This window comes from Octodon degus, unplaced genomic scaffold, assembly GCF_000260255.1.
Source record: "Octodon degus isolate 3935 unplaced genomic scaffold, OctDeg1.0 scaffold00016, whole genome shotgun sequence".
NCBI lineage: Eukaryota > Metazoa > Chordata > Mammalia > Rodentia > Octodontidae > Octodon > Octodon degus.
Genome location: NW_004524592.1, coordinates 25,244,317 through 25,268,903, shown reverse-complemented (window position 1 = coordinate 25,268,903; position 24,587 = coordinate 25,244,317). Strand labels below are relative to the sequence as shown.

Below are 24,587 nucleotides of genomic sequence, written 5' to 3'. Positions count from 1 at the left end.
TCAGACCCCAAGCCCACCCATAACACGTGCAGAGGACAGAATAAATTGGGAATCACACAGCTGAAATCAATGAATCAATAGCGTCTGAAATAAAGAAACAACTGCAGAAAGGTAAAGAGGAACTCAGATCAGAAATAAAAAAAGAAATCTCTAAATTAATAGCGTCTTAAGTAAGGAATCAAATGCAGAAACATATGGAGGAAATCCAATGCCCACCCAGAAGAAGTGCAGAGGACACTAGCTCAGCTAAAATGTATGAATGAATGGTGTCGGAAGAAAATAAGAAACAGCAGAAAGGTATAGTGGAACTCAGAGCAGAATTAATTTCTGAAATAAAAAAGAAATCTCTGAATTCATATTATCTGAAGTAAAGAATCAAATACAGAAACATATGGAGGAAACCCAATCTGAAAAAAACTCTGTAATAAAAGAATAACGGTCTCTAAAGAACACATTGATTTAAAAAAAAAAAAGAGGAGATTATAAAAATGACGGATTCCTTGAATGAGCAATACAGGAAAGAAATAGATCACATGAAGCAGAGTCAAAGAGATATAGAGGAATTTACAATCTCAATCACAAGCTTGCAAAACCGTTTGAGTGAAAGTGAAGACAGAATTTCAGATCTTGAAGACGCTGGTGCAGCTAGTGAAAAGGTCAGAAAAGATCTCTTAAAAACAACTAGCATGAAGGAAAAAAATAAATCATCACTTTCAAGATGCAAAGATGAACAATGTGAAACCAATAGGTATCAATGAGAAAGGAGTCAATACAAATGACATTTAAAAATATGAGCAGAAGTATTAGAAGAAAACTTCCCAAATATGAGAAGACAATCTGACATCCAGGTAACCAAAGCATACAGAATGCCAAGTAACCTCAACCCAATTAAAAACACACCGAGACATAAGATAGTCAACATCCCAGAAATCCAGCTCAAGAATAATATACTGAAAGCAGCTAGAGAAAAGAAGCAGATCACATTCAAAGGAAAACCCATCAGAATTAAGGCCGACTTCTCTTCACAAACCATGAAGGCAAGAAGAACATGGAGCAGAGTACTTCAAGTCCTCTATGAAAACAAATTCCAGCCCAGACTACTATACCCTGCAAAACTCTCTTTCAAGTTGGATGGAGAAGTGAAATACTTTCATGACAAAGAACAACTAAAGAATTTCATGATGACAAAGCCAAACCTACACAGGCTACTGAAAGATGTTATAGAGAGGGACCAAAATGATCAGAACTCCACGAATGAGAACAGAAGCACCCAACTAAATATGGCAAACAATTAAACATAGGAGAAAAAGGAGTAAAATGACAGCAGGTAAATAACATGTCAATCATAAGCCAATACATGTCAATTGTAACCATCAATGTAAATGGACTAAATTCACCCATTAAGAGAAATAGATTGGCACAGTAGATTAGGAAACAAAATCCAAAAATATGCTCTATACAAGAAACACATTTAACTCATAAAGACATTTATAGGCTGAAAGTCAAAGGATGGAACACAGTACTACATGCCCCAGCACCTCAGAAAAAAGCAGGGGTAGCAATCCTGTTCTCAGACAGTCTCAACTTCCAACCAAGAATGATCAAGCAAAATAAAGAAAGCAACTATATACTGGTTAGGGGAAAAATTCAAGAGGAAGAGGTAACACTCATAAATATGTATGCACCAAACACAGAAGTACCCAACTATTCAAAATAAATCTTAATGGACATGAAAAATATAATATTCAATGCCACAATCTTAACAGGAGACCTTAACACCCCCTTATCCCCAAAAGATTGGTCAACCAGAAAAAAAAGTAACAAAGAAGTAACAACTGAATAAATGGACTTAGTGGACATATACAAAGTGTTCCATCCAAACAGACTGAATACACATTTTTCTCAGCTGCACATGGGTCATTTTCTAAAATAGACCACATACTGGTCTATAGTTCATGCTTAAGTATATGCAAGAAAACAGAAATTATCCCATGCATATTATCTGACCACAATGCGATGAAACTGGAAATAAACGACAAAAGAAACCAGAAAACCCCCTAAATACATGGAAATTAAACAACACCCTACTCAGCAATCAATGGGTCACAGATGAAATTAAACAAGAAATTCAACAATATCTACAATTCAATGAAAATTCAAACACAACTTATTGGAATTTATGGGATGCAATGAAAGCAGTTCTCAGAGGGAAATTTATAGCTGTGCACTCACACATTAGGAAAACAGAATGGGAACAAATAAACACCCTAATGCTGCACCTCCAACAACCAGAAAAGGGAGAGCAAACCAAACCCAGAGCCCAAAGACGGGAGGAAATCATAAAGTTTAGAGCAGAAATGAATTCAAATGAGACAAAGAAAACAGTTCAAAGAATTAACAAATCAAAAAGCTGGTTCTTTGAAAGATTAAATAAAATTGATAAGCCCCTAGCTAACCTCTTTGAAAGATTAAATAAAATTGATAAGCCCCTAGCTAACCTCATCAAAAAGAGGAAAGAAAAAATTCAAATACAAGCAATAAGGAATGAAAAGGGTATAATCACCACAGACCCAGTGGAAATTCAGGTTATAAATAGCTACTTCAAGAATCTTTACTCTCTAAGAATAGAAGACACGAAATGGACAGATTCCTAGAAAGGTACAAATTACCAAAACTGAATCAACAAGATATACCCACTCTCAATAGCCCAATAACAGCCAATGAAATACGAGATGTAATAAAAAAACCTACCAACAAAGAAACGTCCAGGTCTGGAAGGATTCACAGCTGAATTCTTCAAGAAATTTACAGAAGATATAATGCCTATACTCATCAAACTCTTCAAGGAAATTGAAAAGGAAGCAATCCTCCCAAAGTCATTCCTGGAGGCAAGTATACTGATACCAAAACCTGGGAAAGATGCAACTAAAAGAGAGAACTACAGGCCGATCTCCCTCATGAACACAGATGCCAAAATCCTCAATAAAATCCTAGCAAATAGAATACAGCAAATCATCAAGAAGATCATACACCATGACCAGGTAGGATTCATCCCAGGGATGCAAGGATGGTTCAATATTGAAAAATCTATAAATGTAATACACTATATCAAAGAGCGAAAACTAAAAACCACATGATCATCTCAGCTGATGCAGAAAGGGCTTTTGACAAAGTCCAACACTTATTCATACTCAAACTCCTACAGAAAATCAGAATAGATGGCTTCTACTTTAATCTGATAAAAGCCATTTATGAAAACCCAATGGCTAACATAATTCTAAATGGGGAAAAACTGAAATCTTTTACTCTTAGATCTGGTACACGACAAGGATGTCCTCTATCACCACTCCTACTCAATATAGTTCTGGAATCATTAGTTAGAGCCATTAGACAAGAGAAAGAAATAAAAGGAATAAGAATAGGCAAAGAAGTTAAATTATCAATATTTGCAGATGACATGATACTTTACTTGGAAGACCCAAAATACTCCACGAAGAAGCTACTAGAATTAATATGCAAATTCAGTAGAATAGCAGGATACAAAGTCAATACCCAAATGCAAATTAAAACAACATTGAGATATCATCTCACCCCAGAAAGAATGGCTATCATAAAGAAATCACCCAACAACAAATGTTGGAGAGGCTGTGGGGAAAAAGGAACCCTTCTCCACTGTTGGTAGGTATGTAGACTGGTGCAACCATTATGGAAATCAGTGTGGAAACTCCTTAAGAAACTAGGACTGGAAATCCCATTTAAACAAGCTATTCCCCTACTGGGAATTTTCCCAGAGGATCTGAAAACATCATATCATAGTGATATATGTGTGCCTATGTTCACAGTAGCACAGTTTGTGATAGCTAAATCTTGGAAACAACCAAGATGCCCAGCATCTGTGGAATGGATGAAAAAGATGTGATATTTTTGTACAGTGGAGTATTACTTAGCTATAAAGAATGATAAACTTGAAGCCTTCTTTTTTAAGTGGATGCCGCTTGAAGATATACTCATAAGTGAAATAAACCAGACCCACATGTGTAAATATCGTATAGTCTTATTAATATAAGAACTCAAAAGAAGAAATACAAATAGAAACATATAACACAATTAAAAGGAAAGCCAGAACTTGAGGACTGGACAATGAAAAGAGAGCAAGGAGGAGAGGTAGGAAACATAACAGAGGCAAAGACATACAGTTATATGTACAAGATGGGTAAGGCAATGATCCTGAGAATCTTCAGAAGATTTTCGAATCCAGCAGTTAATTGGAAAGTTCTCACCATGACTAACTATATATACTGACACCTGTGAACTAAGCAACTGCACTGAAGATGGCAATTGTAACAGTAGTTTCCTGCTTGGAGTGCCTGTCATTCTGGTCTTCTGAGTATGTGCTGCTTGTCATGACACACCAGTTGCTGCTGTGCTGTCTCTAGGGTAGATGTTTGTTTAAAAAGGAAGGGCATGGTGAATGAAGCAGGGGACAGGAAAAGGAGTGTTGTGGGACTGTCCTGCTGCAATGCTGTATGTATATGGTTAGATTTCTACACTTATGTGTAAACATATATAATTATTTATTCCTATTTTTTAAATATATTTTAATTTTTAAATTCTTTTTTGTCATATTCTTTAGGGACTTAAAGTTTAACATATCAATACTTGATGAAAAATACCTGTCCCATGTTATGCCTGAAATGTTTGATATTGAAACAGATAGTGAGGTTAACCTCAACAGCCTAGGTTGTATGGTAATAACAAATAAGCTTCTCTTCTGGACAGTTAACAACCTAAGTTTGCAGACCAAAAATTAGAGAAGAAGGAGGGCCACAAGGACAGCCAACATTTTGGCCCTAGCCTTTCAAGGTCAGTGAAGACTCAGGACATATGAGAACTTGTACTGTAACATCATGTAACTCAGTTGTGTCCCAAATTTTCTGATCAAGACGATTAGGGGGCCAAAGAGGAAAGTGATCGATGATGTAGAGTATGCCTAAGGAGAGTCACATGGAGAGAAAAAATTTTCTCAGGCTTTCACAGAAAGCAAATTGGTCAAGCAATGGTCATGACTCATCCACGTGGCTGACACTGACAAAGGATCTACAAACTGTGGTACAGGGTCTCAGGATAAATCCTGAGGGCATTTGAGGGGATTTGACTGACCTTATTAGATACAAAAGCTACAATTCTTATTATATAGGTCTTGCTTTATCTTGGTCTTAACCAAGATAAAAAATATAAAAATGAAGTATAAGAAGTAAAGCCATATTATTATGCTGAGCTGTAGAGGACTCAAGTCAACAACTTCTGACATTTCCAGTCATATGGAAAACCCAATACTATTATGGTGTACCGGACTATTTTGGAATATTTTGCTGAATTTACACACCTATAATATTTAAATGACAAAAATAAACAAAAAATGGGATACAAATGAATGACCATTTTGTATCTGTATAACTAAATTAGTTAAGATAGATGTACAGCTACATTCTCTTAATTCAATGAATAGAGGGATTTGTTCTAATATGTTTGTAAATAGGATATCATGTCTGCATCTTGTACAACAAATAACCATTAAGAAAACAATATGCAATGTGTTAGTTGTTGAAAATGTCCTACTAATTTGATTTGAAACTGTCACATTGCTATTTGTTTCTCAATAAAATTCTGGAGAAAAAAAAATAAACAGTATCAGAAAAACTGGCTTTCCACAGACCAAAGACTAAAATTAGATCCATATTTCTCATCATGCAACTAAACTAAAGTCAAAATAGATCAAAGATCAAAATATTAAAACATAAACACTAAATCTACTGGAGAAGAATGTACTTAGAAATCTTGAAGACATAAGGGTACACAGAGAGTTCATGAACAAAAACCAAACTGCACAGAAAATACTTCAAAGAATCATCAACTAGAATCTTTTTTTTTTTTTTTTTTTTTTTTTGTGGTACCAGGGTTGAACTCAGGACCCTGTGCTTGCCAGGCAAGCTCTTATTCTATTAAGCTATCTCCTTGGCCTGAACTTCTTTGCAATCTTCTTTTTGAAAAGTTTTGTGCATCAAAAGAAATCACCAAAAGTACAAAAAGAAAACCCATGAGTTTGGAAAAAGTTTAAATGACTATCCATCAGATAAAGGACTTTTATCTAGAATACACAAAGAATTTTTAAAGACCAAGCCCCCAAATTGAAAGACTCAATCAAAATATGGGCTTCTGAGATAAAATATACACTTCTCAGATGAAGAATGGCAAAGATATGAAAAAATGTCCAACATCATTGGTCATTTGAGAAATGCAAATTAAAACAACACTGAGATACCATCTCACCCCAGAAAGAATGGCTATCATCAAGAACTCAACCAATAATAAAATGTGGAGGAGCTGTGGGAAAAAATAAACCATTTCCCCTGTGAATGGGAGTGCAGACTGTAACAACCACTGCAGAAATCTGTGGAGATTGCGCAAATAACTAGGAAGAGAGGTCCCATCCAACCTAGCTAGTCCCCTCCTGAGTATTTTTCTAGAAGAATGGTAAATATCTTACCACATTGATATATGTGCATCCATGTTATACTAGCTCAATTTGTCATAGCTAAATCCTGGTAACAACCCAAATGCCCATCACCTGAAGAATGGATAAAAAAGATGTGGCATTTTTTTTACAATAAAGTATTACTCAGCTATAAAAAAATGTATAAACTCAAGGCTTTCATAGGTAAATGGATGCAACTAGAGACCATACTCATAAATGACATAAATCACACTTGCATGTGTAAACATCATATTGTCTCTTCAGTGTATGAACCTGAACGAGTAGGTAAAATCCAAAAGTACAACGGTTACTGTGAAAGGAAAGTAACTGCTCAAAGGGGAGGAATAACTGGGATGAGGACAAGTAGAAAAGAAAGCAGGAAGGAAGCAAAAAAGGGGAAAAATATACATGTACATACACAGGATAGTTTGGATAATTGTACTGATCATTTCTACTAGTCTACTGAAAGGTTAATGCTTAAATTTTTATTTTGACCAATTCTGCACACTTAAATCTGGTAATCTGAACAACTAAATTAAAGAAAACAATATGTAACATAATAGTGATTGTTGGATTCCTATCATCTTGTTTAGTGAAGTTCTGTATCATTTCTAATGTTTAATTAGTTTTTATTCTCTTAAAAGTAAACAAATACTAATTTGGTTATAGTGACAGACACACTGTCGTTGATCTTCCTCACAGTGTTCCTCCTCACTTTGAGCACTCTCTTCACATCATTCCTGCCTCCTCTTCAAGCAGTTCTGGACTCCTCTTTCCTGAGTGCCTTAACCAGCTGAGATCAAAATATACGGAAAACCGCCATCCAATGCCACCCACAGAAAGGTGCCTCATGTAAGCACTGCAGTGTCCTCCTCCACCTTACTCACGGGAGCCAGCCCTGTGCAACTTCTGGAGTTTCCCCAGAAGGGTCACAGTACTGAAAGGTCATAGTTCAGACTGGACTCAGAACACGAGACAGCTGGGAGCACAACCACTGAGAGCCATCAACACGGACTTTCTGAGCCGCTTCGAAGCCGCTTCGAAAGGTGGCAGGAGTGATGGGCTACATGTGTCTGATGTGAGGTGGGAGATTCTGAGGGACAACTCGTGACAATGTACTGCAATATATATATATATTTTAAAAACATAAACATCACTGTGATTTTTTAAAATCACAGCATACACAGGGGAATAGTGAAAGACAGCAGCATGGAAAGACAGAGATGGAAAAAGGAAGAATTGAAAAATGGGGAAACAGGGCTTTTGCCAATGGGAAGGAGACCAAGAGCTGGAAGGTGAGTGTCAGATGGGAGGGGTGGGGGTGACACAAATTGGTATGAGAGGTGCACGCAGCAGATCCCCACAGTGGAGGCAGCCATCAAGTGCTGCAGGTGTGCACTAGCGTACAAACACCTACGGAAATCTGTAAGATGGCAGTTAGAAAACAAAGTCAAACATATAATATAATAATAAAAATGTAACATGTTGTAAAATTTAATTTGTTTTTCTTAATCTGGAGTTCTCTGTTAAATTTTTTTCTTAACCAACTTTATGTTTCTACAAAAATGAAGGAATTAATCTAAAATGTCTTAATCAATATTTACCATTCTATCTCCGTAGACATGAGAGAAATGTAACCAATTCACTTGTTTCTAAAACTAGCAAAACAGCCAAGTGTGATGGTGCAGAGCTGTAATCCCAGCACCCAGGAGGCTGAAGCAGAAGGATCACTGTGACGGCTAGCCTATGGTACGGATTGAGTTCAAGGATAGCCTGTATGACATAGCAAGCCCCAATCTCAGAAAAAAAAAAAAAACTAACAAAATGTCAAAAATTATAATCTATTATATAAAGTAAAGCAAAAAAGCCTATAAAAATATATTTTGTGAATAACGAAGTTGTATTTTTATCCAAAAATAAACCACAGAAGAGGTTCCTAATTATATTTTTTTCCTTAGGCTTCAATATTATTCAAATTTAAGAATGATTAAAAACACTATGTTTTGCCAAACAACCAAAAAAATTGATACATATTACTTGAAAAATAAATGGGTATCTTATAAAAATTGCCCATGAATAACGTATACAAGATCTGTTAATGTGGAAACAGACTAAGGCACGGATGACCTTTCAAAGCACTTATTTACTAAAACCTATGAGAATATTAAGAAATTTTAAACATGAAATCAAGACAAAGCACTCTAGAAGATGACAAATTCTGTAAGCACAATAAATCTAAAAACTAGTAATAAAAAATGTAAGCACTCACTTATCTACCAAAAAAGAACTATAGCTCAGGCCTTAATCTGTTATATAATTAAAATATTAAAAACGAGGAAGAAAAATTATTCAATGAGTAACTTTCAGTACAATAGAAAATGGAAACTAAAAATATTCAGAAAATGACAATGTGAACATACAGGAAGCTTATAAGAATAAAGAAAATGTTCTTATAAGCAATTTGGAGTTAGCTTAAATTCATATTTCCATTCTGACATTCATATATGGGATCATACTGGGAAAATAAGTTCTTCAAATCCAGAATGGAGGGAGGAAAATATGAATGTCACTATGATTAAATATGGTAATATATAAAAGCCATCAAATACAAAACTAGACAAAATCTTAACAAGTGTGAAAGATCAGCTCTCCATCCCCTAAACCTGCATCCGTGGATCCAGACAAATTATGCTCAAAGGAAAATATATATAGACTTACATTATTTTATCTTTCAAAAATAGATGTATATGAATTAATGATTTAGAAAAATATCACTAATATCAACCATTTACCTCGTTGTCCTATGCACAATGTTACTGAAAAATCAATGTGGCCAGGCACTGATATAAAAAAAGAACCCTCTGCCACTATGCATACCTCTAATGCGTCTGCAATGAAGTTTTCTACATAATACCAGGCACATTTGCTTTTATCTCTGATATTACAACTCCCTTGTAGTTCTCAGATAATGTTTTCTTTGGAGTACGTTTGAGTTAAATGTAAGTACTCATTAAAAACATTTGGAACAGAGAGGGAATATATAAAAGATATTATTTAAATAAATGAAAATATTGGTGAAAGGAGACTTTCATTAGGTTTAAATATTTAAATGAAATTATCTGTGAGTCAAAAATATTTTTTAACTTTACAGAACAGCTTGCTTTGGAGAAAACAGACTTCTGCCAAAGCGAGGGACTGGAAGTTCGGTCACACCCGCCCTCGGGCCAGCTCCGCAGTACTGGCAGAACGCGGGAGCGCTGACCTGATAGATAAGCATCTCCGCAGTCCCGCCGTGGGAGGCAGACGCAGAGGCAGGAACAGGGGTCTGAATGGTGGGCGGCAGGGGATGGCGTCAGTCAGTCCCTAGGAGATCCTGGTCCTGGCTGGAGGCAGGATCCGCCCACTGCCTGGCTGTCTGCTGGAACATCTCCATGCCTCTCCCTAGAGAAGAAGGCTGTTGGAAACACTAACCCCGTGATGACCACACAGACAAGGAGCCTAAAGCAGTCATCCCGAGTGTGTGGAAGGACTTTCAGATGTAAGGCCACGGTGGATGAACACATGGAAATCGCAGACGAAGAACAGAAACTGCAGAACGATCAGGAAACCCAATCAGGGAGTATGAATGAAAAGATCTCAACAGCAAAACCCAGAAGCCCACCCATCAGCCTAACTACAGGAAATGGAAGACAGATCAGCAGAAACTACCCAGCCTGAGAACCACGAATGGAGAAGGACTGAAAAAGCACGATGGAAGTTTCAGCAATTTATGAGACAATAAAAAAGCGATGCATAATGTATGTATTGTGAGCCCCACAATGAAAGTGAAGGAGAATGAAGGGAAAAAAATGAGAAAATTAAGGAGAATAATTTCCTATATATGGTGAAATACATAAACTTACAGATCCACAACGTTCATTAGCAGGATAAACTTAGAAAAAGATACCTAAGTATATCATAGAAAAAAGGTGCTGAAATCCAAAAATAAAAAGAAAATCTTTAGAATGGTCTGAAAAAAAATTCTATAAGAGGTAATAAGACAAATAACTATTGATGTCTCATCACAAACAATGGTGACCAAAAATATAAAATAAAACAACAAAAAAACCCACAAAGCTGGACATCCAGTGAAACTTTACTCTCAAAATAAAGGCAAGATGAAGGGGCCGGGGGTTCGATCCCAAGGCCTGCTGGGCTGGTCCCTCTCCCGGGGTGCACTGAGATGGCCATTCAGGCTGGGTGTGGTGGCGTGCACCTGTAATCCCAGCTCTCGGGAGGCTGTAAACAGGAGAATCACTACAAGTCTGATCTAGTAGTGAGATGCTGAACATCCTGTAGACTCTTCCCCTAAATACAGAAAATAAATAAATAAAAAATGTTTAAAAAGAAGGCAAGAAAAGATAAATAAAAATGAAGACTACATGTCAGCAGCATAATTGCTTTAGAAGAAATGCTAGCACCTCCAGGCTACAGGGAGGTGATGCCAGAAAAGAATCCAGCCCCACACACCTTCAGGGTGGGGCAAATAATGGGGTATGGAAATGACAAATTGGGAGATAAACATAACGTACTACATGTGCAAATATGCACATGTGCCTAACCTCTTTAAAAGGCATTTTATTATTTAAGAAAACATGAAGAGGCAGGGGAGATAGCTTGGGAGTCTAACTGCCTGCCTGGCAAGCCCAAGGACCTGGGCTGCATCCCCAGTATTGCATGCCACAATGGCCCCAGAACCCTGGGAGCACCATGCCAGCCCCAAAACCGAGTGTGGTCTGGCACATCTGTAATCCCAGCACTGGGGAGGCTGAGACAGAAGGATCACCATGAGTCTGAGCTGTGTAGCGAGACCCTGTACCAAACAAAATAAATAAATAAAAATATTTTTAAAAATTAAAAAAGAAACATGAAAAAAGATGAATGGTGGTTCTGGGAATAACTAGATTCCTCACACTGCTGACAGAAAAAACTGGTATAGTCTGGTAAGCAATCTGACAGTTTCCTACAAAGTTAGGCATATAATTGCCATGTGACCCAATAATTCTGGTAAGTATTTCCCCATTGGAAATAAAAATATATTCACACAAAGACTTGTACTCCAATGTTCATCTCAATTTCATTTATATTATCCCAAATTGGCAAAGTGAATTTCCACCAATGGGTGAGACTGTGGTATCTTACCAGTGAGTTAGCTAGTATTTCTTACAGTGAAATACTATCCCCAATAACATCCAAAATCACTGGTGCATCATGGGAGAGCAAAATGCCACATGCCTACAACCGAGTCTCACATCCCGAGGCCCTGGGAACAGATCGTGGCCACCTGATGCCACTGACAGGGAAGTCTGAAGCAGGCTCAGCTACTGTCACAGAAAGGGGAGCAGAGTTTGCTAGGACTTGGGAATAGGAGAAAAAGGTAGACTGGGGACTGGGAGGTGATGGAAATGTTCAACACAGTGACCAGGACAGTTTTTAGACAACTCCATGCAGTTGCCAAGACTCCTTTCTATACTTGCAATGGGACGAGTCTGTACATAAACCAGAAAGTTCACTATGAAAATGTCAGGGCAGACAGCCACAGCCCTGAAAGAGTTCACAGTCTAGACAAGTGGTAGATATGGAAACAAACACACCACACTACAAGTACGTGAAACCAAAGTCATTTCACAGAACCAAAAAGGAGGTGATTAGCATCTGTCAGTGCTTTATACAGTCAAAGACACTGCTGTGAGAGGTGGCATCTCTACCGGGCCCCCAAGAGGAGCAAGTGCCTCTCGGCAGGCAGGACATTTCAGAGCAGAGGAAATGCATCACCAAGCCACTGAGACAGAGGAGTCTGGCATGGGGGTGGGACACACTCAGATGAACAGGGCCCAACAGGCCAGAAGGGCAGGTGGGGGTGCCTACGAGACTTCCCTCAACGTACAGGATTTGGACTTTCTTGTGAAGAAGAGTCAGGTTTTTTACTTTCCTTTAAGGACAAATTGTTCTGAGAATCAGTTCTATCTGATACATATAGTGGAAGAAAAATTTTCATGGTGAGGAGGCCGGTGCAGAAAAACACTAACACTGGCTCAACAGAAAAGGTAAAAAGCATTTTAGGCAACACAAAGGAGGAGAGATCACTGGAAAGCTGTTTCTAAGCTCAATTTGAGAGAGTCTGGTGACAGAGGGCTGAATCTGCCACACTGTGGGCAACTTGATTATTAACAAAGATCCTGAGGGGGCCTACTGGTTAGCTCAGTTGTTTAAGTACCTGCTTATGCAAATACAGTCAGACGCAGGATACCAGGGTTCAATCCCCAGCTCCACATGCCTTACCAGACCCACCCTTAAGGCAGCCTGAGCCAGCTGGGGTGGGGGGATCCTTCTCAACTTTTAGGGCCAGCCGAATAGCTCAGCTTGCCATGCTCAGCCACCTCTGGGGCGTGCTGAGATGGCAACTGAGACTGGGCGTGGTGGCACACACCTGTAATCCCAGCCCTTGGGAGGCTGTAAACAGGCGGATCACTAGGAGTCCAATCTAGTAGTGAGACCTTGAACACCCCGTAGACCTTTCCCTAAAATACAAAAAAAAAAAAAAAGAAAAGAAAAGAAAAGAAAGATCCATGATGCTAGAAATGAGGAGGTTCAGAAAGTCAGCAGTACAAAAAGGAAGCCTATGCATAGGACTCTAAAGAAACTCCTGTTATTGTTAAAGTGCCAGCATTTCAAGTACAAATATATGTTTTTGTCCTTTAAAACAAGCAAAGTAGGGCTGGGCAGATAGCTTGCCTATCTAAGCATCTGCCTGGCAAGTGCAAAGACCTGCATTTAATCCCCAGATGCTGTGCTGGATCCCGCACCCTGGTCTGAGCTGTGTAGCAAGACCCTGTACCAAATAAATAAGTAAATAAATCATTTAAAAATGTTAGAACAAGCAAAATGTTCCCATTCTGAAGACATTTATTGACTTTGCGCAGATGTTCATTTTTGTCAGTTTATAGATGTCTACATTTATTTATTTATTCACTGATTTCAAAGAACTTTACTGAGCACCTACAACACACCAGGTACTACACAGGGCCACCCACAAGGCAACAGCAAGCTACACAAATTCACAATTCAAATCTGACCATCTATTTCTACAAATCAAGAACAACCTGGAGTTCCACAGAAATCAGAAGAAAAAACACTGCTTTTATCTGGATTAATATGGTTTACTGAACCATAACACAAGGTAAGGAAAGTATATAATCAGGTGAGGCTTTTTTATTTTTATAAAAAAAATCAATAACCAAAATCAATAACATAAATAATACTGTATCTTTTATCTTTATTATTTGAAAGGGAAAAATGATAACCAGGAAATGCTAACATTTCATTCAAAGGAGGTTAAAAAAAGGTAAAAAGGGGCTATTGGTTCTCTGGGGTTGTGCCCATGAAGCTCTCGCTCTGGTTCCTCACTGCGCACATGAAGCCAGCTGCGGGTACACCCTTCCTCTTCCAAACAAAATCTGAGAGAGGTAATGAAGTAAGTTTTTAATGTCTCCTTAGAAACATTCATGAGAAACATCTGTTTCATTTCAACACATTCACTGTATTTTTTGCAGTACAGTTTGGGCTGAGGGAATTAGTTTTCTTAATGGCTGAGATTCTCAAAAGATGTTGGCATCTTCCAGAATGTTCTGCATGTCTGGGCTTAACATACAGGGGCAATGAGCGGTGCACTCATTGTTCCTGCACTTCCATTCCACAAATTATGCTCTTGCCAAGTCAAACAGATACCAAACTACATACTAACCTTAAAAAAATTTAGCCCTTCAAGACAAGCGTGCCACACAAGGAAGTCCTGTAGGTGACCTACAGCTACTGCTTTAGGAAACAATCTTAGAAAAGAATTGGTTGACTTTTCCCAAAACCTAAATATTCATTACAAAGGTTTATAAGAAATGCACATGATCAATAAAATGAAAAACAGGCAGGTGCTTTGTACATAGGAAAAACTGAAATATTTCTCCAATCTAATTTTGATGCAAAACCTGTAACAGGGTGGCGAATGATACAGGTCTTGGATCTGACAGACCTTCAAGGAACTTCACAGCTTCCCGACTTTTAAAATGAGACTGTGCCCATGACATCCACCTCAAGATCACTGAACTTAAACCCTATTTCAGTGGGCACATCACTGTGAATTCCATTCATTTGTAGAACTCGTACATGCTGACAGTAGTAACAAGTCATGTTTCCTTTAGTACTAACTCTGAAGATAATGTAGGTTGTCCTACTTATACAAGAAGACAAGCTAGAAGTACCAAGATATGAGTGTTTCCTAGAACAAGACTTCAGAGATGGGGAAACACCAGGCACTGTTTCCTCAGGATGAAGTCCACCATCTTGGAGAAGGAAGTGAGCCTCTGGGAGGTCATGTGATTCTCTTAGGTCAGTCTTTACAGGGCAGGATTTTAGAACCTAGGCCTACTCCACCCTTCACCACATCATTAGGGATATGACTAACCTAAAAAATTCTAAGAGACCAAGGTTTGAAAAGAGGCAACAGACTCTCAGTAATTTAGTTCTTAATTATAGAGCATTTAACTCAATTTATCCCTGTACCTCAACTGCCTTCCTGCTCCCAACCCCTACACTCCCACACCTCCTAAAATACACTATTACTGAGATCAAAGGAAGGAAGATCAAGGGGATACGTTTCACTACACCCCCATTTATCATTATCTTATGGGTACCTAAGTTATTAAAGAGAAAGCAGCAAACACAGCCAACTACCCTAGTAGGTTTTAGGAGGGGAAAGGGGAATGGAAATGAACACCGGCGTCACTGGTGCGTGCCCTTAGAAAGTTCCCAGCCTCCCCTCCCCCACACCGCCTCTGAAGAAAATGGGAACAAAAAGCACATCTCCACTGAAGACAAGGAAGACGCAGCACATGGCTCCACAGGAAGCCCGTGGCCAAGCTCTAGGGACACGGTGTGCTGCACAAATGCTAGGGCCAGGGGTCACCACGGGATGTCAGCTGCTGTCCCAGGGTGGGAAGGAAACCCAGCTTCTCCTTCTGACCTGGAAGCTTAACACAGATATTTCTCCCAAGATTGCTTAAGTCATTTTCTTTGTTCCCCTTGGTTTCCAAATGATAGAACTAAATTATGTGCCATGAAGAAGAAACCAAAACATCGTATTAATCAACTTATTTAAAAAAAATCACAGGGGCATGAAGTATTTACCTAGTAAATGAAACTTTAAGCCAAACAGGTTTATCCCTGCTCTGCAAGACAGCAAAAGGAAGTCTGTAGAATTCCTTTCTAAGAACTCTGAAAACTTTTGGGAAAATGTGATAATGGCCTTTGAAAGAGTCCCCAAAGTCTAACTTAAAATAATCCTCTAGTACTTGTGTAACTAGTTCATCAGGAATACACCTCCATCAACATAACAGTTCTGAATCCAAATTTCATTTTTAACCTTTTATTTTTAAAAGAGTAGAGTCATTGTGCAGACAGCTTCAGGATAACAGAAAATAGCTTGCATTTATTTGAAGACATAGCGGAAGAAATCTTCCTGATTCTCCAGCTGAAATAGCTTCTAGGCTTCCGCTATATCGCCTGCCCTCCAGGGCTAGCTGGGAGGCGCAGGGCTCCCAGGATGCTCTGCGGGCTCAGCCCCCAGCTCGGTGAATTTCCGAAGCACCACATTCTGGAAGGTGGTAACTTAGCCAAGAGGCAGGACACAAGGCCCAGCACCTCAATCTTCTTAAAAATCTCTGGACTTGATTATTTCCAAACCAGGCACTGTTACAGGACAGGACAGGACAGGTGTGCTGGTGTCTGCTGAGCTCTCTCAGGACTCCATGCTGCTTCAGAGCTGTGAGCCTGGACCTGACCACGGTGCTTTACTGACCTCGGCACTCCCCAACTGTCAGTGAGCCCCCCAAACCCTTTTCCTACCAGGGAATTTGGTTTCAAGTATCATTTAGATGTTTTTAAAGATTTGCACAGTGGTGATAGCTGTTTGAGAAGGTGAAACTGAAAAGTTTAAAAATAGTATGTTAAAGTATCAGAAAGACAGCCAGAAACAAGAGTTTGAAGAATATACAGAGCAGCCCAGCAGCTCTTGCGGCGGGAGGAACGAGAGCGGTCCAGCTGCGTAGCACAAGGCTCCCTCGCGCTTCGACCCAAGCCCGCGCCCCACGCTGCCAAGATGCCCGAGAGGAGGGTCAGCTCGGCTGGCCGAAGGGGCGGCTAAGGAGAAGCCCAAGAGGAGATCGGTGAGGTTGTCGGCTAAACGTGTTCCAGCTAACGTGGAAACGAAGCCAAAAAAGACAGCAGGAAAGGATAAATCTTCGGACAAAAAAGTGCAAGCAAAAGGGAAAAGGGGAGCCAAGGGAAAACAGGCTGAAGTGGCTGATCAAGAAACCAAGGAGAGGGGCCGAGGAGATGGCTCGGTAGAATAAGTGCTTCCCTGGCAAGTGCAAAGGCCTGAGTTCAATTACAAGTTACCCCCACCACCACCCCCCAAAAAAAGAAAGAAAACAAGGAAGATTTACCTTCAGAAAATGGAGAAACTAAAAATGAGCCTCTGATGAAGCAGAAGAGAAAGAAGCCAAATCTGATTAATCACACACCGTGTCTTATCAGAGCTCCCTGTCTCCCTTCTTGTACAATCCAGAGGAATATTTTTCTCAAGTGTTTCTGTAAATGCAAGATTTTTAGTAGCTCTAGAAACATTTTTAAAAAGGAGGGAATCCCACCTCATTGCATTGTTTAAGTGTACAAGATTTTTTTTTTAGAGGTGAAATCATTCTCTGGTTATTTTTTGGTACAACCAGAAACAGTGGGATACTGAATTATGGCAGGCTTTGACTGTCTTGGGTGTCAGCTTAACATTCCATAGGTGGGGGTTAGTTTTATATCCTGCAATACGAAGCATACTGAATGGCAATTTGGAGTTGCAATCCTGCATTTAATATGTCTTGGATACTTTAAATGACTTCTATTCCAAAGTTTTTAGTAGAATTGTTTCCTAAAGAAAACTACACCCTAATTGTCATCCTGTCAGAATCGTGTGCACTCTGTAACATCTTTGGTAGTGGTAGTCCGGTTTGCCTCATTTTGTTAATGTGCTGTAAAGATCAAAAATTTGCGTATGTAGTTTATGTGATACAAAATTAAGTAACACTTTGTCAGCATTCGAAGATACTGGTACTTACTCCTCTTACAGAAAATTTGCCTCTAAACTTGAAGCTGGAAAGCCACTGGAATAAGTGAAAAATAATACATGGCTTTTTTTGGTACGATGTCAAGAATTGTGTACAAAGTCAATCATGTGTACTGATCCTCAACACAACCAACAAAATCTCAAATACTGAAGACAAAATAAAATAAATAAATAAATAAAAAATATACAGAGCAAAATCAAAGATAAATAATAGGAAACAGAGAGATCTTTTACAAATGGGAATACAAAGAAGAGATATAGGGAAAGGAAAAGGAGAGGAGGGAAAGAGGATGGAAAGAAAGCATTGAATGAAGCAACGAAATAGAGTTTTTGCAAACAGGAAGGTGCCTGAGGGCTGGGAGGGGCAGGGAGAGAGGGGAGGGAAATGAGGAAGAGTAAAGGCCTGTGACGTGCTTGGGCCAACTTCTGGCAACAAACGCAATCAGTAGGAACTGCACACATGGCCTAACGGAGTTTATAAACAGCATGTGCCCCACGCAGTTGCGTTCACATTGAAAGTCTGTGAAAGTTCAACAGACATGATGGTCTGCAAAGGCTGCATTCCAGGCTGTGCACTAGAACCAAAGAGTGTGCTTTGTCATGAAGAAAATAATCCCAAAACTTCTTAGAAGAACCACAGCCTTGATGTGTTGGCCTCGATTGAGAGAAGATGTACACACACGTGTGCACGTACACACACACACATACACACACACACACAGGCGCTCGCGCAAGCACACACACATATACACACAAACACACACAATCATCTATAAAATGAGATCTTATTTTCTCTGAAAGGAAAATTTTATACTGATCATGTCACATAACAGCATCTTTTTGTTAAGTTAGTGGAACCTAGGAGGATTGGTTTAATCTTTAAATCTCTAGTAATAAAACGAAAAATGAAAATTCTCTAAACTACTGTATTATGCACACGCACAGAAAACTCAAGAAGTTTTAAAACTTCCAGATAACTGTTCTTTTCTGTTTTTACTCTTGATCTACCACAAATTCCAAGAAGTATAGACAGATTAAACTTGTCTATAATTTGTGATAGAAATTTTGATTAAAGTATAGTAATTTATACCTACGTATTACACTAGCTGTTTTAAAGGTATTTCACAAAGAGCTGACCACCCCTCTCACAGGAGGACATTCAGGCAGCTATGGTCGCAGAGCAGCAAAGTGTGCATCCGCCAACGATGAAAAGGGGAAGGACAGAGGGAGAACAGGACCTACACAAGAGTGGAAATAAGCCAGGCATAGCAGCGCTCACCTGGGGTCCCCGGACTCTGGGGGGTGCAGGCAGGAGGAGCACAAGTTTAGGTCCAGTTTGGGCAACTTAATTGATTCAGTGAAAATAAAAAAATAAGAAAAGGGCTGGGGATGTAGCTCCTTAAGAAGGTCCTGAATTCAATTCCGAGCACTGGGAATGCACAAGAGAGTCAGAGATAGAGAGAGGAAGGAAGGATGGAAGAGAGAGAAAAGAGCAGCTCTACAGCAGACTAAGGAAGCAGTCGGCCCCAAACCAATCACTTAGTAGATAGCATAAGAACCGATCATTTGGTAGATAGCATAAGAACAGATCACTTGGTAGATAGCATAAGAACCTATGTGAGCAATAATGTATTCACATAATAATATGGTAACTGCCATTTGGTTTTCTGCTTTCACAGTTAATTATGACATAAAACATAAAAAATAATAAAAGAGCATAACTTAAACATTTTTCCCTCACAGTGCTGGGATGAACCCTGGTGACAAGCACGTTAACTCTGGCGCTCCTGCACAGCAGTGGGTACAGCCGCGAAGGCAAGGTCACCAGGGGCGAGGAGAAGATGCAAGGAGCTCCATGTCCTGGATGGCGCATTGGGCAAAGTCACCAAAGGCAATGAAGCAATAAACACAGACTGAAGTATAATACTCAGAATTGTTGGCTTAATTCAAGAAGAAACATGGTAGTTAGTGGAGAAATATTTAAGAATTTAAAGTCCCTTTCTTTCAAAGTAGCAACTTGGCCCAGGCCTGGTGGCACAAGCTTGTCCTTCCAGCACCTAGAAGGGCAAGGTAGGAGGTTCTCTGGGAGTTCACACCCAGCCTGAGCTACACAGCAAGACCTTGTCTCAGAAAAGCAAACAAGAAAAACAAACAGAAAGTTTAAAACCCAAAGAGCACAGTAGGAACTTGAGTCAATATAAAAGCTACATAAATTAAGAAATGGAGTTGTAAATATGTTGCTTACAAAATAGAAGCAATTACTCTAAACACTAAGGAGGAAGAAAGAAAAATAAAGAAGACAGAGCCAGAAATGAGAAGAGAGGAGGGCTAGGGAAGAAAGGGAACCCACAGCATTCACTTCTGACTTTGACAAACCTTTCTGCTATTTCTGTCTTTCTTGAATCTCACTTTTCTTTCTAATGAATGACCCTGGTCAAAACACACTGAATTGTCCTTCATAGTCCATGGGAAGAAAATAAACCCAAAATATGAATTTACTCCCAAATACATAAATGAGCTTCTACTTAGTTCTGAGGACCCAAGTGGCATGCGGGACAGCTGCATACCTACCATGAAACTTGTGGGCCTCAGGATCATTCACATTGATAGCAATCAATTTCCAATCAGTTTCACCTTGATCAATGAGAGCCAAGACACCAAGGATCTTCACAGGGATGACCTCTCCACGGGAAAGAACCTTTAATGAGAAGAGAAATCACTGTGGTGGGGTTCAGGAATCTGACATGTCTTAAATCCATACAAAAGAGGGCAAGCACCAAAATGAAGTTCCAATAATTAAACAGAATGTAAAAATACATAATCACAAAAGCTGTCTTGAAATGTCCCTTGTAGAATCTCAAAACATTCACTTCAAACAAGATGGGATTAGTAACTAAAAGAAAATACCCTGACCTTTCAGAAAAGTGGACGAAATGTATGAAGTCCCTCTGCAGATGCTGAATGAAAGGATACAGGGGCTCAGTGAGGCCTGCAGGCCAGCTAGGTAGAGCCACACTTTGTGGGCTGAACACAGGACGAGGACCAGCCAGAGTCAGGGTCTCAGAACAGAGCTGGCAAGAGCTGGGGAACAGGCATGGGGTAGAGCTGCCTCTTCCTTGGAAGGTCTGACGCTGCCCACCTCGAGGGGACAGCGGTTCCGTGGGCCCACTTTCATTTCCTTTCCACGCTCGCGGTACTGACATATGATCAGTATTCTCGTAGCATGGCATTCCATGCCACTTATATCACGGAGTAGCAGAACTTGCTTCTGTGCTGCCTCCTCGGCGTAAATCTATGTGGCATCCTAAAGAACTACTTGTACAACTGTGTTTTTAGGACATCATTACTGCCAGTAATAACAAATGCAGGAAGGATAAGGCAGCTACAAACTGCAGTACTGGTGATGAGAATGGGCTCAGCAGCCTCCCTGGGGCTCCTTGGCGACACTGATGAAGCAGTGACCAAGCTTGGAGAAACCCAGGAGCTCAGGCACCCAGGGAACCTCACAGGCAGGCAGGTGGCCCTGGGAGCAGCACCCCCACGGGCAGAGAAGACCTGCCTCAGAGAAGGCTCCTCACTCCTGCCCTCAAAAAGCATGTTTTCTTATAATCCCCAGAAACATGAAGATCCACAAGTAACTACCTACCAAAAAGAAAATTCTACAGAGGAAGGCAAATCCACTGAATGTCATCACAATTACAATGGCCCCAACTCTGGCAAAAAGCAGGAAAACATAAACCCCAACCAGCAGCAAGATCATTGAAGAGAAACAAACCCAGATGAGGCTGCTGACGGAACAAACCACAGGACTTCAGGACAGCTTCTGTCAGGACGTTCAAGGACGCAAAGAAAAGTGTGGAAATGGGAGGGGAGAAGTGGAAAATAAAAAAGAGCCAAACGGCAGCTTAGAGCTAAAATACACATGATCAGAAATGGAAATCCTTGGGGTGGAGCTAATAACCAGACACAGTAAGAGTTTTAGTGGACTTGAAGGCACAATAACAGGAACATTTCAGAGTAAAGCACAAAGGAAAATTAATAACCTCAACAACCTGTGAACTTCAAGCACTCTCCTTGGCCAGAGTCCCAGCAGGGAAAAGAGCAAGCAGAAAAATAGTTGAAGAAATAATGTCCGAAAGTGTCCTAAATTTGGTGAAACGTATAGACCCACAGACCGGGAAGGCTTAAAACAAGTCAAATAAACATTAAAACTAATCTTGGGCACATCATAGTCAAATTTTTGAAAACCTATTACATAAAATAACTAAAGGTAGATGGGGAGCTAAAGGTTACAAATATAGGTACAAAAATAAGAATGATAGTTGATTTCTCCTTTAGAAGAAATGTAAGACAAAAAATGAAGTCTTGAAAACTCTTAAAGAAAAAGATCACCAACTGAGAGGCTTTTGGTCAGAGAGACTTCAAAGCAGGCAAGAGACACCCTCCACCCTCCAGTGACTAGAAGGCAAGGAAGTGACGTGGGTCTGACACTTGTCCAAAGTCACTGACTATAAGCACATTTTATTCAATGTTAAAGAAGTGGATAATGGAAGCAGCTGTATCATAACCAAAGGGCTAAGATTTCTTTTGCATAAAGAGCTTCTAGAAATAAACAAAATCATGAAATACACAGTTGAAAATAGGAACAAATTGTGACAGACAAGTCAATGAAGAAAAAGCCCAAATGGCCACTAATGGTATAAGCAGCGGCCTAGGCCCATACGCAGTGGGACCCTGGAGGTCCAAATGAACACACACGAGCAGCACCCAACCCGGCCTTCTATGGAGCCCGCTTTCTCTTGACAGGGAATCTCACTGGCAGTCAGCTCCCCATCTATGTGGGGACTCCTTTTCCTGGTCTGTTCAGGGGAACGAGAAACTGAACTAACATCTTTGCTTTCATTCTCCTGACCAAAATAGCTCGGGCATCACAGACACTGTGTAGCACACTCAAGTGAGGCTTTTATTTGCAGCTGAGTGAGAACCAAAGGGGAACAAAGCGCTGCGTAAGAGAACTGAGGGCAGGAGGCCCGAAGCTCTTCTGAACCCGCATAGCAGAGCTCCTTGTCACTCCCAGCTACCTTGGAGGAGCCAGAAGTCTTCCCAAGAATAACTTATTCCTTACTGCAGATCTACAATCTTTCACATCATAATGCATTTTGAAATTGAAAGTTTAAAAAAGTTATTTACTAGTTATACATTTTTAATAGAGGCTGAAGTGGGAAGATTATTTAACCCTAGTAGGTTGAGACTACCCTGGAGAGCACAATGAGATGCTGTCTCAAAAACAAAATAACTTTTTTTGGAATAAAGCTAAAGGGCTGGTGAGATACCTCAGCAGACTAAGCATGTGCTTCGGAAAGCACAGGGATGAAGTTTGATCCCTGGCACCACATGTTATGTTGGGCGTGATGGCACGCACCTGTAATCCCTGAACCTAATGCATTTTAAAAATAAATAAATAAATAATCCAAATAAAAGTCATTTTCTCTAAGTAAAAACATAATCTATATATTTTTAAAATATGGCACCATGAAAGTAGTTTAAACTTGTATTTTCACATTCAACTATAAAAACAAAAGATATATCTAAGGTATCTATTAGGCCTAGAATAAATTCTTTCACAACATTTGCAAAGCGACCTTAAGACCTTAAAATAAATCTGTGGAAGCTACACTTAGTGTACATGGCAGATCAATGTGATTCTACAAACTAAACTGAAGTTGCACTCATGGGGAACACAGTTATACTAACCAGAGCCTCAAAAGTTTAGCCTCTAGTAAGCACTGAGTACTGTGTTGTAAGCACTTTGTAGGCCAAAAAACACAAATTTGCTCTCAAGGTCTACAGCCGAGTTTGGGAGACTAATACACTGGAGACCAGGCTCACACACTGGAAGACACAGCACTTACAGAGTTTAGTGGCATGATCAGCACTGTGGTACCACAAACCCCACTCTCAGCTCCTGGCAGTAGAGTCAGGGGGGTCCCTGGCAGAAGTGAACAGATCAAAGGACGCGAGGACCCAAGAAATCAGAAAGCCATTACACCTCTAGGCTACAGGTAGTCCGGACAAGGTCACAGCGACTCACCCACAGGGCAACACAAGGTGTGAGAGGAAGAATAAAAAGAGCAAAAGAAGAAAGGAAGGGAGTCTTTGCCACACTCAGTGAGGTGGGTCCTGGACACGGTCGCGCCCAGAGGCAGGGAGTGACTGCGTCTGGTGACAGGCGTCCTGATGTCAGGTCACGTGTTTGCACACTTCAATGTGTGCAGCTTATCATACATCACCTGTACTTCAGCACACTGGGGACAGCATCACACTTGTAGCTACAGCTTGAAAAAAAAAATACATTGACTACTTTTCTAGTTAAAGCACCCACATTGGTTCTAGGTGAAATATAACATATAAACTTGAGTTAAAAGTTAATTACAAAATAATTTTACACTCACTAGAATGACCATTACTACAAATGGTCAGTCTAGTGAGTGTAAAATGATCATTATTACCAACCAAAACCCCAGCATATGGAGAAACTGCAACCTGCCGCATCGTGGGTAGGACTGTAAATTCAACAGAAGAGAACTTGTTGGCTCCTTCTATAGAGAATGCTAGACTTATCACAAGCATGACTCAGCAAAAACAGATGTCCAAACAGGACCTTACAAATGAGCACTGAAAGCAGTAGTTAGCAGTCCTACCAGTAGCTAAACGTGTATCAGGCCAGGAGGGTCAGTGATAGAGGCCACAACACGGATGAACCTCTGAAGTGCACTAAGTCCAAGAAGCTGGACACGAAGGCTCCACATTCTAGGCCTTCATTTATGGGAAATGCCCTGGGCAGGA

At 40.0% G+C, this 24,587-nt stretch overlaps 1 protein-coding gene and 1 pseudogene across 1 annotated transcript in view; one reads left to right on the top strand and one right to left on the bottom strand.

Moving 5' to 3' along the window:
* The window catches only part of Ppa2 (pyrophosphatase (inorganic) 2), a 77,235-nt gene that overhangs the window by 12,939 nt on the left and 39,709 nt on the right, over window positions 1–24,587 (bottom strand). The window contains exon 7 of the mRNA XM_004626772.2: window positions 20,313–20,439. Within this exon, the coding sequence (XP_004626829.1) occupies window positions 20,313–20,439 (127 nt within the window). The remainder of the gene's footprint in view (window positions 1–20,312; window positions 20,440–24,587) is intronic.
* LOC105741587 lies at window positions 16,725–17,140 on the top strand (annotated as a pseudogene).